Source organism: Vollenhovia emeryi, unplaced genomic scaffold (assembly GCF_000949405.1).
Source record: "Vollenhovia emeryi isolate VEMERY1.0 unplaced genomic scaffold, V.emery_V1.0 DF939141.1, whole genome shotgun sequence".
Taxonomy (NCBI): Eukaryota; Metazoa; Arthropoda; class Insecta; order Hymenoptera; family Formicidae; genus Vollenhovia; species Vollenhovia emeryi.
This window is the reverse complement of record NW_011967225.1, coordinates 243,638-264,225: the sequence shown is the minus strand read 5'-3', so window position 1 is coordinate 264,225 and position 20,588 is coordinate 243,638. Positions and strand designations below refer to the sequence as shown.

At 41.1% G+C, this 20,588-nt stretch overlaps 1 protein-coding gene across 14 annotated transcripts in view; it reads left to right on the top strand.

Moving 5' to 3' along the window:
• LOC105566931 (dystrophin, isoforms A/C/F/G/H-like) overlaps nt 1–20,588 on the top strand; it is a 510,950-nt gene that overhangs the window by 419,850 nt on the left and 70,512 nt on the right. For 13 of the 14 annotated variants that reach the window (XM_012021369.1, XM_012021359.1, XM_012021357.1 and 10 more), the window contains 2 exons: nt 1,910–2,033; nt 10,873–11,039. In XM_012021369.1, the coding sequence (XP_011876759.1) occupies nt 1,910–2,033; nt 10,873–11,039 (291 nt within the window). The remainder of the gene's footprint in view (nt 1–1,909; nt 2,034–10,872; nt 11,040–20,588) is intronic. The other variant, XM_012021360.1, reaches the window with a different exon arrangement.

The following is a 20,588-nucleotide window of genomic DNA, read 5'->3' as shown; positions in this document are numbered from 1 at the left end:
TCCGACTAGATTCATTTCTGCTCGGGTATACGTTGAGCTTTCAAGTATGTAATAGTTCTTCTTTCAAGAATAAATGGCTTTGGAATTATGTCGTTGCGCTTGTTATAACCGTATAATGATTTTAGAAACAAGAATACCATATTAAGGATAAAATATATTCCATACAAACTTATTTATTATTAATGTAAATAAACATTTCTGGCTAAAGAGAGCATTCCATGCTCAAATTAATGCAAATGGCGTTTAAGAATAAAAATATACGTGATTTAAGGATTCAGTTTTTTGTGTGAAGAAATGATCAAATTTAAATTTTGCATCCGCCATTTCGCGCTATTTTTTATTGTTCTATAATAGTTTTCAACTGGAATTTAGATTCCATGGGTCCTAATTATATCTAAATAATGTTTCTTAGCATAGTTGAATTACAGTTGAATGATGTTATTCTTTTAAGTTTTGAATCCGCCATTTTAAATTATGAAAATCTGATAACGAATTCGTAATCAGGGACCCCAAAAACCCTTGTATACAAAGTTTCACAAAAAATGGTTTAATAGAAAAACGTATGCTTCAAAGGGTTAAATATGTGGCCATAAATAGCTGCTTAAATCATGATGAGAGAGAGAGAGAGAGAGAGAGAGGTGTTTTAAATTATCTTTAAAAATGCAATTGTTAACTCGGACAACAATAACGTAACCTACATCATTGTTTTTTTAGATGGTTTTATCATGTCATTATTTTCCCAATCGGTTTATAAAAGCACGGATGGCCGGCACTTCTAAAGAAATATGTGATTTTATTCTTAAAAAAATAACCGTTTTTTGCCCGCGGTGACACAACGTTTTTGCCACTGTGGCACGCGTTAAAAAATCAAAAAGAAAAATCACGCCAAAAATATCGGGACTTGATAAACACGACGTTGGAATCATTTAATTTGTCGTATTGTTACGAAGTATAAATGTCGAAATGAAGCTAGCGAGAACCGTCAGCTGTATTTGCGAACGCTTGAAAACAAGAAAATCCTCAACTCGGATGACAGTTAAAGACGGGCTTCTTGCTCCGCGAATTCCGTTCTTGCGATGAGTTTTCTTCTCGCGGCGATATAAAAAAGGAAACTAGACGTGAACGTGCCATCCGCGCGTCTCTCGACGCGCAGGAAAAGATCCGCGGCGTCTTGCTAGCAGCAAATCCTTAACTCCGCGAACGACGAGAGATAATCTCGTTAACCAGCGGGCGCGCAATATTGTAAGAGTGCCTTTTTATCCACTCGAGTTCTTCTCGCCGACTGCGGAGGCTAATTTTCAACCCCGCTGCATAACGTCCTCGTCAAACGTAATTAGGGACGTGCATGTTAATATCTCTACGATGCACAGTGGCGTCTGACGGCACTGCACCTTCGCCAAGAATGCTTTATTATTTCAATTAATTCTATTTTTAATTTAATTTGTTACCACATTTAAACGTTTAAGACGCGCGCATATTTCCCATCGCTACATAATACAATAGCTCGTCAATTTATAATTGATACGTGTGTCTGCGTGTAAAACTAAGTGTTAAATTTTTCTCTCGTGCGATTTACTTTCATGTGTTCATACACACGCTTTTCTCATTAGTTGTTTTATTCATTAAGTCAATTGGTATAGCAATAGTACTTTTGAATAATACCGTTGAAGATAAAACGACAGCGATGACGATATCATCGGCTGCATCCATCAACGTCGTGGTATTGACGCCACTCTACTCCCTACTTGTCACAACAGACAGATGAGTTTAGTCGAAACGAGGCTAATTTCTTGAAGCCTTCGTCTCTCGACGAAGAGTTGAACGCCAAGGGAAAACTTGGCACTGCACCAGACACCAATGCTCCCTGTCTCGTTATTTTTGTTTCACGATTTACGCGTCTCCTTTACAGGACGACTATCGTGGCTTCAGGAGGCAGCTGGAGGACAAACGGCCGGTCGTGGAGAACAATTTGCTGAGCGGCCGCCAGTACATCGCCAATGAGCCTCCGCTGTCGGACACATCGGACTCCGAAGGTACGTTATGAATTACACATTAATTTCATGCTTTTGTTCTTCTCACTTTGAAACTAACAATTTTATATTTAGACCAATAAATGTAATAGAATTAGAATTAGCTTCATTGTTACCCTTAGGGTTGCAATCTTCTTACAATCTGACTTAAGTCTAAACTTATTCTAACTTATCCTACATATCCTACAATTTAACAATACAACACGTGCATTTTATAAAAATATTGCACGAGCGAAGGGTGTCAAAAATATTACGATACGTAATTAACATTAATTACTTCCAGTACAATACGTGGTAAAAGTACTGAAAAGAGTAAAAACAGACTTCATAAAGGTGGGATTGCCCTGATGTTGATTATTTTACTGTTTTTGCGGCATTCTTTCGTGGCATTAAAAAAAAATCATTTCCATATGAAACAATCAAAATTCGAGACTTTAATATCGTCCACTTCGTTCATATGAATGAACATCTCGCGAAGGAACAAAGGAAGTTGGCCAAGTACATTCCTCATTAGTTCCGTGAAGCCACTTCATAATACAAGACCGAGTTCGCCGATAGTGCAGGCCCGGTAATTAAGAGCCACTGGTGTACCTTTCATCCTCGACAATTCGTGATTTTTACTCTTATATTAATGTCAGTTATCGGAAAGAGGCAATAATCCCGAGCGTTCCGGCATATCTCATCGACTTATCAGTTTGGAAGAGAGCACAGAGTTTTCTCACTTTGTTTATACCGCTGTTCGATTTAATTAACGAATCGATACGGCCATTGTTTTGCTATCAACGACCGTGCATTTCTCGGTAACGTTAACCTCGAGTCTGCAAGAAGCTACTTGTCAATGTTCAGAATTAATTCTCGGTTTTTAGTACAACGTGTAATATTAGGAAATATTTCACGTGGACGATGCGAAGAAATCGATTCCAATGAAACGAGTGGAAGAAAATTCTTCACATCTTTCTCTCTGAGCTATCGATACATTTCGCCGAGATTAATAAAGTCTTGGGTGATTTGCAGTGAACACGGATGATCAGTTGATCGCGAATATGAACCAAAAAAATCTCATTTAATCTTCCTCCTTTCCTGCGTATAAACTTGCCAACTGCGTTTTAATAATTCACACATTTTGCCTCCCGTGAATTTCCGCGCCAGATGAGAATTTCATGCCGCGGCAAGAATCTAAGAACAACTGCCGATTGTGCTTGCACCGGGATTCCCAGACTGAAAAGGCCGCGAGAAATATTTTGCGCTTTCTTTCTTTTTCTTCCCTCGGTTTTGCAACCTAACCCGCGAGACCAGAAACGAGCTTCATTCTTTACTGTCGCTCCCTTTTCAAGCACGGCAAGGGCAAGGAACGCGTAACTGCGACGCCCTGAATATTTCATTTGCGTAATCCCACCTCGCCGAAAGCGCGGATATTAAGAAAACCCGGTAGATATCTGATACGAGAATTATGTTTATTTACTTCGTGAATTTGCACCGAGAAGCAATTCTTCGCATATCAATCATAAGCTCGCGAAAGAAGAAGACAGTGGAGGTGATGCGAGAGGAAAAGCGCGGTAGACCGATATATAACATCTAAAAAGAAAGTGGCACTATATATCGCACATCGAACAACTCAAACTTAACTCTCCGTTTTCATATTTGTCACAAATATTCTTTTCTCCCTGGACTAGAAGCTTTCAAGCTTACTTTGTCCATTTCCTTGCGACTCTGGCAAGCAACTGACGAAATCAAAATAACATGCTTACGCAGTGAGCGAGTGCACAGAATTCAGAATGTGTGGAAGTAAATAAAGAAATTCGTGGAAATACAAAACTATACATACACAAAAATGTGCGTTATTTAAAATTTATATCTTGGTATTGAAATATGTAACTAAAAAGTACCTGTAATTTAATGAACTCCGTAGTGAGACCGAGAGATTTATTATTATGATCGTTAATCATTTTTTTGCTAATAAAGATACATATTAATAAGTTACGCGAGAAAAAGCTGTATTTCGTTGCAAACGCGCATATTTGAATTTTAGCTTTAATTTTTTATTTACAATTTTCATTTTGTTACTTGTCAAAAGATAATCCTTTGTAACGTACGCAGTTTCGCAGGTGTTCTTCATAACTATTGCGAGAAATTCTCTCTTTGTACGATATCATATTGTAGTATCGTTTCAAGTATTCGATTCCGAGATAAAACTTCTAGTGGGCGGCGTTAATGCAACTCTATCGAGAACCGATATGAAGGGTTTCAAAATCAGCTACAAGTGTATACTTTCCAGTTTTCATTTTATATCAGCAACTCCGAAAGTTGTAAAATTTAGACGAGATGTTTTATTCATGTTGCATCGTCTCTGATTGAGCAAGAACAGGAAAAATGAAGGAAAACACTAAATAATACATCGAGGTGAATTCGATTTCCTTGATTTATTCGCAATTTAATGCGCGCAGATTTCATTTCCAATAATGTTATTTACATTTTCGGATATCGCGAATTAAATCCTACACATGTAATCTACATTACATGAAGTAATATAGAACTCATTGAGAAAGATCTTATTTTCCTTGCCCATCTTTGTACTTTTCATCGGTCGACAAATCAATTATTTTTACTTACGCAGCTGGGGCAACAAAAAAGAAGCGTTAGTTTCATCTACTTTTAAGCTAAAGCCATTTTAAACTGTTTTATTATATTTGGAAAATATTTATATGTATACAAGGAACTAACGAGAGAACAGAGCCATTTATATATTTCTTTTATAATAACTTAAAACATTGTCGAAGAAATAAATTAGCCTTTTTTATCGTTTTTAAATAGAGAGAAGTGCAATCGTCGGTCCGGCTTGGTAGTTCGACCGAAAATCACATTTTCGTGTGATTTTTCTATTTCTTTTAAAAATTATTATTAGGCTATCGAGACACCGAGCTCGATCGAGGGTGGGCGCCTCTCTCTATTTAATCGAGAATCGTATCGGTGCGGTTTCACTTATTATTGTTCAACAATTCTCATATTTATTAATATTTGCAATGCGTTTATTCAATTTTGACGTACAACGTGACTGTTTGTGCCGTGTCGAATAAAAAAAAAAGTTTGCTTCAGCTAGATAAACGTAACTCCGTCGCAAGTCACGTGGGGTTTTCAATCGAATTAGAAGTATCGTAGTACATCGGTACCTATGGATAGGGAGCTTTAGGAGAGATATTCCCGAGGGGGGACCGGAAACTTGTAGGTGAAATTTACTGGAGTCCCGGAGGAAAGCACGACCTGATCTTATGTCATCGTTTCTCTCTCTTCCCCCCCCCCCTCTCTCTCTCTCTTTCTCTCTCCTCCAACTTGTGCTATTACTTTATAAATCCAATAGCCAATAAGAAATGTTTATTGCGCAATAGCGCATTTTGAACGCGGTTGCTATTAACAAACTGGACTTCAAAATAAGAATAAAGTTTCCATTGCAATTTCCTTTGCGTTTCGATTATTGATGACCGAATGTTTATGGAAACAGTAAAAACATTCATATAATGTTTCTATTGCAGTCTTGTGTATTTTTCGACAACGAGAAATAACAGAAAGAGGAGATTATTAGTATTTGCGTATGCAATTAATGACGTGCGAATCGTTCGTTAATCTTCATTAGAATACTATTCGACATGAATTGAATGAACACACATGTACCCATCTGTTAACGAATGATAGTTATTATCGTTTATCGGAATAACGCGCGATTGACGCAAAATATCGAAATAGCCGAACTAAACAAACAGTAATAACTGGTGGATAATTTAAGCAAGTTTTGACGGTAAGTTCATTAGTCTCCGTCAAAACGTAATCTAATTACTTTCAAAACGCGTATGTCAATGCTATCAACGTGTCTATATTCAACAGGCTATATTCAATGTGATGTAATATCAATATTGTGAGATTAATATATTATCAATGATCTACATTATTTACAATAATACACGATTTCTAAATGTGTGTACACATAAATTTCTAATTTCCAGAATATTCTACGAAGAATTGAATAAATTAAGGGCTAAAGATCAAAAAGATGTGTAAACATCTGCAGCAATATTTTCTAAATTTGTTAACGAATAGATTCAATCATGTCGTACTTCATTCAATCGTCTATCATAAAACATATTTTGTCGGCGTGTTTTATTAAAATTATATATTTTATTACATCGCTTTCGATATTGTAAATTTGTATTATACATACATTTATAATATTAACAGGACCTACCGCTTCCTCGTCATCCGAACGAGGAATTGCTTTATACGTATGGTGTATCTTTTCATATATTTGCATATAAAATTCGTTTTTCATGAGGAAAGAACGGTTTTACTAAAATAGAGAAAAGTCCTCTACTATAAGATACGAGTCTAATATGAGACAGTAGGTTTCCACGTTCAAATTCAATCGCAAATCTTTTTTCGTAACGATTACACGATTTAACAATCAACTTTCACAAACAGATTTCACTCGAAAGGCAATCAATTCATGGTAGAACCAACAGATGATGCCTATTAATTCAGCAGAAACTCCGCTACCTCATATTAGGATCCTATCTCATAATAAGGGATTTTCCTCTATATAAAAATAAGGCTAGGAGCAGATCTAAAAATAATTATGTTCGACTATATACAAAGATACAACGTTACTTTGTGTACAATATATGATACCGGGGCTTTCGGCTGCAGTCATTGTGATTCACCGTGCCGCGTGTAATATCCGACGTAAGATACCCGGAATAACCATAACGATAGCTTGCCTCTGCGTAGAACGGATTCGGTCCCAATAACGTGGAACGGCTCCTGCGAGCGAGCAACTCCGGCGGCGGCCGCGCGCGATTTCGCTCATTCCGTAGGTAGTCACGTTTCGCGAAACGTGCGCGGCATCGAGTGTAACCAGGCCGGCCGACGTCGATAAATTTCTGGCAGAATAACATCGCGCCCACCGTAAGGCCGGATTATACAATATCGACGTTGAATTCGTCGGGATGGATTATCCGCGAACGGGGGGTTCGCGGCCCCCGGTCCGGAGCGTTGCCGGAATTTCGGGCTCCCGCGCGAAGCTTATATCGACCAACTCTGTCTTTTATTCGCGTTACCTTCGGGGGTCGAACTTACTATTTTATATCTCGGAATGTCTCACAATAAGATATTTATTTTCTCTAAGGGTCGTTATTTTATTTATTAATTAGATCATTGCGGAATAAACAACTGCAATTAAATAGGACCATTACGATATAAATCAAACAAGCGCCTTTAGGTCCGAGCAAGGTGTTGGTGGCCGAGTAATTTTTATCTAAAATGTGAATTCATATACCGCCGACAATTTTATTTTAGAATGATTGATTAGACAGAATTAGTTGACCGGGAAACTGTATTTGTCTTTTTTTAATGTCGACTGCCGCAGCTAGAAATATGTAATTCTCTAATAACGTCATGCTTTCTTAAATAGAACAGAAATCTTCAACTGTATTGCTCAGTAAATCACCTTGAAGAATCCTATAGATTGGATTCTGAGCACAAAAGCGTCCGAATACTAAAAATAAAACGTGGACATCGAGAGGATCTTTCAAGATATCTTTAGATATCATGGACTTTTAAAGAAAAAGAATGTTATAACTGTTTTGAGTGACGTGTATATTTTCACCAAGTTATTCATTAAGGTATTAATTCGGAAAATAGTTTTTAGAATTAAATATTTAATTATATAAATGAGTCATATATGAGTCAATTGATATTGTGAGCTACGCAGGATCGAAAGTTTCCAGCCGAAGGTCATAAAAATGTCGAGAAAAATGAAACGTTCATCTTGTTTCTCAATATAATTATTCTTTATTTCAACACATTTGTAGAACGATGAAGTTTTCTACGTTATTAAAAAATATTCTGGTGTTTTTAAAATGATTTAATACTGCAAGGAAATAAAAATAATTTTTCAAAATCAAAGTCCACTTTGCGTGAAAAAAATTTACCAGCGCCAAAAAAAACCACCTCAGTGTTAAATTATTGTGAAGGCAAAACTGTATAATATTTTTCAGTAGTACAGAAGAATTAATTCATCATTTTAAAAAATCTATTGAGACAAAAGGAGATTATATTAAAAAATAAAAACGTTTTATTTTAAAAGTATGCAGTTAAAATTGTTCCATTTTATCATCTCTTTTATATCCTTAAGCCGAAAACTTTCAAACGTTATTACGCATTTACCATACAGTTTGCTAATGCGCGAAATAGGATAAGAATTCTGTACGAATTTTATTTTTATTCATACGGCTCGATAGCGACGGGATTTTACGCTCCGCTCTCTGAGAAGCTCGCCGTTACTTTCGCAGTCGCTCATTTCGCACTTTCAGGAAAATCTGGACGTGGCGATGGAGGAAAAAATTAGCGAGACATTCCGGGGATGTGGATGGAGACGAGGGAAGTCAGCGAGTGAGAGCTTGATAAACTAGTGGCGTACGTGCCCGGAAAGTAGAGCGTCACACAAACTGTTGAATAGAATGGTTTAGGGACGGAGAGCACGGTCGCCTAATTCAATTCGTCCAACAGACTACTTTCGGAGACGTTCTTTTTCGTTCGGTTGGTCCTGTTGTTTCCCCGCGGTTGTTCCAGCCTTTCGCCACCGCCACCCCTTTTGCATCGAAGAGAAACTGCATTGTCGATCCAGGGCCGGTCCTAGCGGTCCTGAATCCCCGCACGCGGGCGGGGGTTTAGGGGGCTAAAGGCCGAGTCGGACTAGGACAATTGCCGACTCGGGTTGTATTGGGATTGGCGATTGACGATTCTCCTCTAGCCAATGAGACTCGATTGAATCGCTGGCTGCTCTGCTCTCATTGGCTAGAAGACAATTGCCAATCCCAGTCCAATCCGCGCCGACAATTGCTAGTCCGGTTCGGTCTTAAAGGCCACTCTCGTGGCTCTTGCAAGCCAACGCGACGCGCGATTATTCAATGAGCGTACAGGTTTCATGGGAAAGCGTACAGTTTCTAAAGCGTAAATCTAACGGAATAACGGGACGGCGAAAAGTGAATTTGCACACGGGGACGGCCAAGCACCCAGGATCGGCACTGCGCCGATCCGACGGTCCCATTCCACCTGTCGACCTCGACGAGGGATATCGGTACGCGATGGCGTAGAATGAAAACGTTAGATCGCGCGCGCATTTCTTATCGGGAGTAGCTCAAATCGTCCGGAGAGGTGCAAAATAAAAAGCCTCTCTATCCCTCCGATTTCTTTGGTACCGCGAGTTTCACCGCTTTTCGATGACAGCTCGACGGCGAGCACCGGGTTATCTACCGGGAAAAACGACCGCAGGCGTCTCTCCGATAAATTTCATCGTGAGAAACTCTGAGAAAATCGCATTGATAAAAAAAATGGCGAGACTTAAAAGGCAACGTAAATTCCTCTACCGTTGGTTAGGGTTCGATTTTTCTCTCGGGTTGAAATCTATTTTAAAAATATCGACGCCACGAAAAGCGATAAAGTTACAAGTCGAATTCAGTTATTCCGATGCTCCCGTCGACGGGTGGAAACGTTTTTGACGAAGGGAGAGCTCGGGGATTGTGCGAAGTAGCTCTTGCACATGCAACTTTTATTTGTTGTCGAAATAATGGCTAACAATTATTACGCGCGTGTCCGCGTAAGCGACGCGACATGTGCGCACAGTTTATCGGAACAAACTACTCTCATTTTCCGCGCGCGGCAGACATGTGCCGCGCTTTTCCGCGGCTTGTCATCCATTAGCCGTTTCCTAGATTGATCGATCAATGCCACGTGACGCGAAAGATAATCGCGGCCGCGCCTGACGTCCCGCGATCCGAGAGCAAATCGTTCTTCCCCATCTTTTAATATCATCGGCGCCTCTATCGCGCGGGATTTACTACCGCGCGTATCTCGCTGGAAACCCGTAAAAATGCCGAAGTGGCACGTGGATTACTGGCGGCCAACGGGATTCGCAAGGAACCCTTTTATACGCTTTTTTTTCTCCCCCGGAACTCCACATGTAACGAAGAGTAGAAACGCCGCGAACCCGGGCTCCAGTTATCCCGAACCTATCGGAAATTAATTGTCCTATGAATCACGCATCGTATCATGCGGCGGACAGTTTTTATGTGCATGTTTAGCATTGATAACGGCGACGCCCGTGTACCTATACGCCCTCTCTCGCTGGCTCCCTATCTAGCACGTGTTATGTTGATTTACGTTCGCGATATTTCCCAGCTGGTCTTCGCCGCGATCCATCCTGTGCATCAGCGTTTAATCGTCCCGCCGCGATGAATTTATCGGTCGACAGCGCTGAGAAATCAGGAAGGCGGACACGCGTAGTTTTCGATGACTCGGTTCGATCTCTTCATCTTTTTTGACCGATCGAGCCGCGTCTTTAGGGCGTAAAGTCAGTATTAAAGTCGCGTCGGAACAATATTTTGCGTTCGTTACTTGACGTTACGTTGATGTAATACCACGTAAAGAACGTGGCCAGGGAATTTGTGCCCACGTAAAAGGAATCGCGCGAGGTTATTTTCAGTATTTTACAACTTAATTCGATATAATCAATTAATAAGAATATTCTTCAATGAGACGCCCGCCTAGAGCCTAGGCAAGTCCAGATTCAAACCCTGGCCGAGTTGATATTTTTCGCAATAAATTTTCTGGACTATTTAAGAATCCAGACATGGTCAAGAAAAACACTGACGTTGTTAATTTGATATCTCGTCTATTTGTGATCGTGAAACAAAATGTACGCATAAAATAACGAAAGGCGACATAAAAACCAGAACTTGGCAGGTTTGTTCTAACAGAGATCGTTAAACGGTTTATTTTCTATTTGTCTTTTCCGCAGCAGGCAGAGAATTGGACGGCGATTCCAGAGGATACAGGAGCGCCGAGGAGCAGGCGCGCGAATTGACGCGGAGCATTCGCCGCGAAGTGAATAAACTTTCCGAGCAGTGGAACGCTTTAATCGAACGTAGCGATGCGTGGAAGCGGAAACTCGACGACACCGCTAACGTGAGTACCTTACTCCATTCTTACTTACACAGAAAGCCGCTTACCCCCGAAGTGTATTCCCTGATATGAATACCAATCTGTCGCTTTTTTTTTTTTTTGCGAAAATAAATCCGGGATTGGCCCCTGAACCGACTGTATACAGATCGAAAAGCTACTTTGGAGAAGCGACACTCGGAATTTCTAACGCGCGACGGATTATCGCGGATAGGCAGCGCTGCGTAAATTGCAAAATTACGTGCGTAGTTGCGCGCGTGTTCTAGAATTGCTACAGGAATTTGAAAAAAAAAACTGCATGATTAACGACCTGAGAGTAGCTAAAACGGAAAGAAACGGCGGTTGTCGATGAAGCGTTTTGAAATTGTTGCGTGTTTACGCAATTTTAGAACAAAGAGAAATTGTTGATCGGGCGAAGATTAATTGGCGTACGAGCAACTTCGCTACGTGATTTTCGTAGGGTAGACGGATATGGCGAGTAATTTTCAGATAGAGAGAGAGAGGGGGGGAGAGAGAGAGAGAGATGGAATTTATTTTTAATATATTAGGTACACACAGAGGCTATAGATGCGCGGGGACACGAAATTCGTGTTTTATGATACATCTCGATGGGCAGATAAGAGAGATGATGTTTGCGGACCGGCTACGAGTTTCGCAAGAATTAATTGATATTTTGTTGCTGGGCGTAATATGCAAACTTAAATTAAGCGCGAAACTTAAAGTTTCCTTGTGGCGGCGAGCGAATGCGAAAACTTTGATTTATATCCCCCCCCCCGCAGTGCCGCGATATTATGATAGATCGAGAGAGACAGATAAGTCCATATAATATTAAGTGCTATCGAAAGTTTCCTCAGAATTAGCTCTTGCGCAACACAAAAGAAACTTAAACGAGAATTCTTTTATCTTTAATGAACATTTTCTCGTAAGGAAGACTCCCGAGTAATTTACTTACCCCCGTGAAAAGAGCAATCGAAAATATAATATTCAACGACACCGATTTACCACCTTTTCCAAATGTCGATCTTTCAGTGATAATAAATAAAAAGAATGGACCGATTTTCTCGTTACCACTGTGTACATATCATTACAGTTTCAAATATGTAACACTTGAAAAGTATTATCCGTTGTCATATACAGAGGAAAGTCGCCAGGGTTGGGAAAATTACTTTATAAAAGTATCTAGTTACAGTTACAGTTTTTTTCGCTAAAGATGTAACTAGTTACAGTTACTTTCTTGCACTGAAAATAAAAATATTAAATCTGCATTCGAATTGTAAAGCGTTAATAAAGGCGTTTATGCGTGTAGATTTAAAATGTATATAAAGTAACTAATTAAATGTAACTATTAAATTAGTTACTAGTTGCCGAAAAAATGTAACTGAGTTAAGTTACACTTACAGATGGAGAGAAAGTAATGAAGTTAAGTTAGAGTTACCAAAAAAACAAAGTAACTGTAACTTCGTTACAAGTAACGAGTTACTTCCCAGCTCTGAAAGTCGCCTAATATGAGATAGCAGGGTTTTTGCTAAATTAATAGGCATCGTCTATTGGTTTTATCGTGAATTTTTATTGTCCTTAGAGTGAAATCTGTTTAATAGAAAATTCATTGTTGGATCGTGTAATCGTTGTGAATAAAGATTTGTGATTCAACTCTTGATACTTTACGACGTGGTCAGTGTTGGTGTGCACGTAGCTGATAGATACTGGAAGATAGTATGAATTTGATCACCAATACGATTTGTCACAACTCTGATGGCACCCTAATAGCAAAACGTCTCCGTAATCACGATACAACCAACGTTGCGGTTTTACTTTAAATTGTTGTGGTATTATTGGGTTTTTATTTAATCTTAAATCGAAATTATCATTGAAAAGGGTAGTCTTTAGTAACCGAAACGTCTGACGCTAATTAAATTCGTCGATATTTAATATTCAAAAGGTGTATTCTTGTTCCTTTCCATCCAAGTGCGAACACATTCAAATGTCGTAAAAAAAAATTCGTCAAAGGCTCTTATCGCCCTTGCCATAGTTAATATTATTTCTTATTAAATTTTGACATTGAAAACCTGCCATCTCATATTAGAAGCCTATCTCACAACAGAGGACTTTCCTCTATCTTGTTTACAATTGTTTGTCACAAATAGCTTCAGATTCTTATAATTAAATTTTATATAAATGGAAGACACATTCTCTCTCCTCTTTCTACTTTCTTCTCTGTTCTGTCGATATCGATATGACATAGCCGAACACGTATATGATGACCGTGAGACGGGGTATTTGGCCTTAACAAGAGTTTTACAAGAGTTCAGCGATGACAGCGTTACGAGGGTCAATTTTTCCCCTGTATTGCTTTATGATTGCCATTGCAATTTTCTCTATGAGAGGTTCCATTTGTCGGAACGACTTTGCGCCCTGGAGGAAGCAACCGGACCGTTTATTGGCGAGCACCGAGAAAAGACGTTCGGAAACGAGCTGCCTCGTAGTAAAGGCGATCCTCAGATGCGTTCCCGGCCAATCAACGCTCGTGTCGCGTCTAATGCCACCGAAATCTCGAGCCCGCGTCTTTTTCGATATCGGAAATAGCTCCCATTTCCGGGACGTCCATTTAATCGGGGGCTCAACTTTGTATCGCGCATGTGTCAATTTGTGTTTGATAAAGCACGTAATACAACTATCTCATGGATGCTGCATCCCCCAATATTGTCGGGAAACGTGGAGACCCGTTCGTCTAATAACATTTCGTCTTACAAAAGAACGTCGCTGTATAGACGTACGAGTTTTCTCCAAGAATCTCGACTTCATTTCAAATCGAATATCGGAACGCTGAAAACTTACCAGCTACGATTGGTGGGAAATAAGCTCTTTCGTCAACTAATATATTAAATAGAAAAATCTTGCCTGTTTATTCTCTGTTAAGCTTTGTCCCTTCGGCTTTTAATCGGACATGTAAGATATTCAACATTGAGGAAATTTTAATTTTCTCGCCACTAGCAGTACGCGTGTGTTCCTTCCGCGGAGGAGGAAAGTTTGATAATGAAAGAGTGTAAAGACGCTGTTTAATGTCGAAAACTCGGGAGTCGTGCGAAAAGGCACGATCAAATATTCAACGGGGAAAATCCGTCGACCGACTTCATCAAAGAATGCGCTCCTCGAGTTTAATGCAAACCCTGCGAAGAGTGCCGGCTCGTGTATACGTCCTCGAGCGAAAAGAGCTTCGCTCTGCAGCGAGTTCCTCTCTGGAAGGAACCGTTTATAAGCATCGCCGGGCAAGGAGGATCTCGGTCCTCCTCCTCCTCCTCGCCCGCTCCCTAATCCGGGGAGGTCGAGAATTTATTATCGGGCGACACCGCGCGCGACGGGTGTATTCGCGATGCATCGACAATCGTATTCGATTCATCGCACTCAGGTGCCCAGGTGCGGGCGCTCGATCGGCGGTGGATCGGTGAGGCGTAAATCGCGCTTTCACGACCCTCGCGCGAGCTTGTCGAGGTTTAATGCATCCTTTCGTGGGCGGAATCGCGCGCGGCCTCCCCGCTGCCGGGCCCTCTCTCCTCCGTCGCGCCTCGTTTTCTTCTCTTTCACGGCATCACACCCTCGGTCTCATAAGCGGTTTTACGATTTGCATCCCGCTCGCGTGAGAGGCCCGATACTCGAGCGCGGCTGAATATTCCACGACCGCGCGCGCGAGGATGCCGTGCGAAAATGAACTCTGCTGCAGCGTCATCTCCGAGGGAGGAGTTTATCGTATTTCCGGAATCCTTTTTTCATAAGAGCGCTCTAACTTCGTCTCGATCTTGATTTCGTTTGCGCGGGACTTACGCGCGCGATAAAAATTATTCTACAATTAAAAGTCCTGTTCCAGCATTGTTCAGAATTATTCGATTTAACTACGGTGGAATCTCTGGAGGTGAAACCTGCACGACTCTTTGAATTGGAAAGACGCAGCTATATTAATGGCACTTTTCTTCTAAATTTTTAGTACGAAGACTCTGTGCCCGTGTCCTTCTTACAGGGATTGTCCTAGAACGTTGATAAATATTTAATTCATTTAACGTTTCACTAACGCGGTTGTACGAAATATTCGCACGTAAGATGCGATTCCGTCGCAGTTTGCTCCCCGAACGGAGCGCGATGCGCACGCATACCAGTCGGATGGAATTCACGATACGTCCACGCAATATCGTCCGCTACGTCGATACGTAGCAGAGCTCTGATCGCATAACTGCAAAGCAAGTAACTTGCGTGCATCGATAACGCAGAATAATATTACGCCGGATCGTCGTTTATTCGGTTGTTCCCTCCGTACTTGCCGGTTATCGGCCATACTCGCGGGAAAAACCGTCAGATCGCAATAAAACTACGACAGGTAATTGATAATCTTGATTCGGATGGACGCGGGCGGGGGGGGAGGCGCTAATCAAAAACTTTTATCGGATACCGTCGTGAACGTCAAGTGTGATGTAATTAAATTGTAACGGACGACTAAACGACATGGTGAACTGGCGATACAAATTGTTAAGTAATAATTGACTTTATGCAACGTTAAAGACCATTAATGTCAATTTATGGGTCAATTACGTTGCCGAGAGATACCTTTCACTCTGAATACGCCCCAGAAATTCTATACAGCCCCTTGAATATGAATATTAATACAACTGATACGATATTAAACAATTAAAACGATTTCGCGCTGCATTTATATATTTATTCGTGTGGAAAGGGACTTTATTCAAAAGACACTCATTTGAGACTTGATCGTTAAATCGTAAAGTTCGGTGAGGTGCGGCGTAAAATGTTCTTCTCTCTGTTTAATATTTAGCCAGGAAAAATCTCTCCTAAATTCATCGACATAATTCATAAGCAGAACTTGAAGAAACACGCGAGTTTCAAGGGCCGCCGTGCGCGCGGGAAATGATCTAAACGCAAATGACGGTGGAAACTTTTACCGTTTCGCGCGAATGTCGATCGTATATTTAAGATTCAACGACTTCGACAAAGAAGATATTAACTTCTTTTTAATAAAGCCTGATAACGTCAATCCATCGTCATCGTCGAATCTATTTTAATATAATTCGAGTGCTCCGCCGACTATAAGCGGCTTACGTTGTTCAGAATAGTTAATTGTGCACGAATGGCTAATCCATTATTATAATTCCAATATTTGATATTAAATCATTTATTAACTTTCGAAATACCTGCTGGTATAATCCGCGCAATTATACCGCGGAACTTCTGCTTCTTTTTTAAAAGCTCCCGAACTTTAGTTAATTCCATTTAATAGCACGCGAAAACTATTTCATTTAATTTTATTCAAGTTAAACGCACCGAGTAAGCACCGATAAATTTATCACGGCCGGTATGACCATTTCTCTCTCTCTCTGTCTCTCTCGTAAAATCTCGGAATTTCACGGCCCTATATCTATTTGCATAATTTAATGGAACATTATATGACACATTCCGGCCAGCTATTGCTTTGATATGTATATGTTAATTTAATCGCTGCGGGTCTTCAGAAATTCATCTTGTTATAAATTGTGTATGAACACGGTTGTCGAGGGGCTCCCCGATTGCCCCCAGTAACCAGTAAGGCTTAATTGCAAGATGTATATTCATTAATACTTGTATTTGTACTCGTTAAGGCGAGTTTGAATAACTGCCAACTAGCTCCCCGTTCGGTCCGTCGCCGCGCGAGCCGCGTTAATAAAATTGTCACGTTTTTAGGTGAATGAGCCTCTTGAAGACTCGACAACGCGACGACTCGCTTTCGTTCCTTATGCTCTATTCGAGCATTGATAATTGGCGCACGTTTGGCGAACGGGCCGGTCAATTGACGAAAGCCTCGTACACAGGTAGAAAAATGCTTCGCCGTTGTATCCGTCGATTAAAAGTGCATTGTGTTAACGGTTATGTGGCCGATATGATGCACCCGGAAGATCAAAGTTTTCGCGAGTCAGGAGAGTTCGCGACGCAAATGCATAATTCATGAGCGAAACACAATTTAACTTTTAAATTCCACGTTCTCGTCGGTCCCTGCCCTCCTTCCTCTCTCCCTTCTGCCCTGCCCTTCGTCGCGCTTTAATTATCGGCTATCTGGTAATTACGGACGACACCTTCTTTTTGGTCGCCGATATCGCCCGGAATTCGTCGCGGTCTTATATTAATTTGACTTCCTATCGGCTCCCGGTCGCGCCGAAAATCGTCCCCGGCAATGCAAACGAGACGAGGCGAAATGTTTTCTCGCGCAGTTCTCTTTTCCTCTCACTGGAAAATCGATACGAAAACGATCGATGCTTACAATTAGCCGCGTACGAACGTTCGTTCTTGTGATTTTACCGAAGCTTTGAATTAAGTGTCATACGCTTCGTCTTAAAATGTTCACATCCTCTAAAATCGAACGCCGTTTAGGCTGACAAGTAAAATGGGCGTGATTCGAAAACTTGCACTTTCTACTAAATTCTACGTCAAAATGACTAGTCCTTTATGTCTAATGAGTTGTGGAACATATGTCCGGAAAGTAAGGACAAAAATACAAAAACACATGGGTAAAACACGAATCATAAATTTAATTTTTCAACCCTTCTATTTTTACCAATGATTTTGTTGTCGCGAATTTTAATTAAAACGGAGAATTAAATATTAATTCGCGGGAAAAGTCTCGACGTCCTTTTGGACGAACGTAGGGAATTCATTTTATATCGAGACAAGATGGCCGTGGCGTTTCCGCGCGCATGTATTTCTTATGAATCTCCATGTGCGCTGCGAGAGTTCTTTGAACGCGGGCGGATGAAAAACTTAACGTTATGAGTTCCGCTGCCGGCGCAACAAAACAAATATTGACATATATTAAAAAGTCCTTTCCTGGAGTTGATAGACGCCCATCATTTATTACGAGCGGAGAAGTTTTATCTCGAGAATGAAGCGGGGCAAAACATTCTTTTAAAAGTACACAACTGTTGGGGCAACTATTTTGTGTAAATAATTTGTGACGGCCATCTATCACGAACAAGTTCTAAACAGCATTTACCGGACGCCTGAAAAACGAAGTCTGACGAACCGGCCGTAGGAACTCGCGGTAATGGGCATTGTGTTAATTTTAACGCGTCATGATACTGGAAAATCCCCCCGCTGTGCATATTTTATCAATAGTCTAAACATTAATCGCGGCAGGTACATAAACCCGTGCGCACGATCCCGAACGAATTTAGATGCGAGCACTTGAATACGTTCCAGTTATATTAATGCTCACTAAAAATGTCGCAGGTAATATCTTTTAACCCCGCAGCGTTTCTCGCTGCAGCTGGTGGAACTTGCGTGTGGGGAGAAAAAGAGCTATAGAAATAAATCTCATCTTCTCGGACGTTGACGGGTCAGGTCGGGGTGGAGCGGGCCACCCTCGGCGGGGGGGGGGGGGGGGGGGGGAGGGGAAACGGATGGTTGCAATCGCGAGATATCCCGGTTTAAGCTCGAAATTAAGCCGAACCGAGCAATCCGAGTCGTCCTACCGAGGAATTCTCCTCCGTAGTTAGGTATGCAAAGCAGGAAGCAAGGCAAGAGGGAGTCTCTGGCCAGGCCCAATCAGAGAGTATAGCCAGCGGCGGTTGTGTGCATTCGCGCAAGCAGCAAGAACACACACGCGTACAATGCGGGGCGCACAGCGCAATGCCGCCGCGCATCCACAGGCACGTAACACACTTATCCTGGCCGGGTCGAAATGAATGAACGAATGCACACGTGTCTCCGGGGCCAGCTGTGGAAACTCAAACACCGTCTTTTAAATTATAACCGCGCCGTCGGATTATCTTTCGAATCACTTCGCGTAACGCGTCCCACCGTCGGGACGGCACGGCACGGTCCGCGCTCCATTTAAAAGTATATATTCAGCGCCACGTGCGCGCGAGCTCCGTCTTTGTTCGCTGAACCGGAAGTTCGGGGAATTGATTACGCAGTGTCGGGGCTTGTCTTCGCGCATCGGAACGAATAGATAAGATTAGACGCACCTAGACTGGGTTTGTGACGCGCTCTCGAAAGAGGCAACTGTCAAATCCGTTCACGTATGAGCTGTATACGAGAGATACTTTATCGCGTGGTGATAGATTCTTCTTGTGATATACAGGGTGTTCCAGGAGGAAAGGTCAATATTCTGGGAGGTGATAGTATCGGTCATTTTAAGCAGAAATGTTCACACGAATATACATCCCGTTCCCCGCTATTTCCGAGATAGAGCACATCTTGTTGGCGTCCTCGTTCAGATAAAACAGGAACACTGGGAAGCGTTTCACTTTCGCGCGATGTATCGAAAACCTTGGAAAACACTTTACGATTCGGAATTCTGCGTGTAGGAGATGCGTCGACGGTGTTCTTCAACAGCAGCAGTCGCACTACCGTCGCGGGAACCGTAAACCTACAGCACATCTGCGTATTCGACATTTGTGAGTATGCGAGGCATTTTGAACATTTCTACAATGTTATCGGCGCAACGGTCAACATACGTATAAGAGTAAATTCCCGCAGACGCTTATGAGGTTGGATGAAGGGTCAAGTGTACAGAAAAGAAGCAAATACACGAGACATTCGAGTAGCTCTACCTCGGAAACAGTGGGGAGTGGGACGTACGTTCACATGAACATTTTTGCTTAAAATGGCCGACACTATCACCTCCCAGAATATTGACCTTTCCTCCTGGGACACCCTGCATAGTGTCATTTTTCTCATTCGACAATATAGGAATAAGATATATTTTCAAATTGGTCAATACCCTGGCAGACATGTATGCAGTTTCTCTAGATTTTACCATTCCAGTTACTGTCTGGTATCACCGCATTAGTTCCAACAATACTATAGAAAGTGCATAGAAAATGGATAGACAAGAACTTGATAGAGTTTTATTTGTCGGTGTTGAAGCTGACTATTAAATTTCTGTAAAGGTACAGTGAGAAAAATTTTCATCGGATGAACCTATTAAGGGGATGCTGGAGTGGTTTGATTTACCGACAGAGTCGGATACCGTTTTTGCGTTTGTAAATCTTATTATTTGCATTTATGTACAAACTAATACCAGACCCAAGTGTAGAATGCATAGTAGAACATTTTCATATAAAAAACATTGAGGTTTGAAGTCTAATTCGTATCGCATTATGTATTACAAATATTGCAATACATAATGCGATACGAATTAGACTTCAAACCTCAATGTTTTTTATATGAAAATGTTCTACTATGCATTCTACACTTGGGTCTGGTATTAGTTTGTACATAAATGCTACATAATTATTTTGATTTGTATCTATAATATGATATCCCAGATAACCAAGCGTGCGATTTGCGCACGAGATAGTGCTACTGTATTGTTACTGTACTGCCACGAGATGGCGACGTATGGCGTAACTGTACGGTATCACTACAAAAAAGTTACATGGTACTGTAATACAGCGTACCATCATCGTATCTGTACTGCGTATTGTTCGATATATATCGTACAATAGTGCTATCTTGTGCGGAAATTGTACGCTTGGTTATCTAGGAAGAACTGTTCCATACCAGTATAGCGTACTGAAT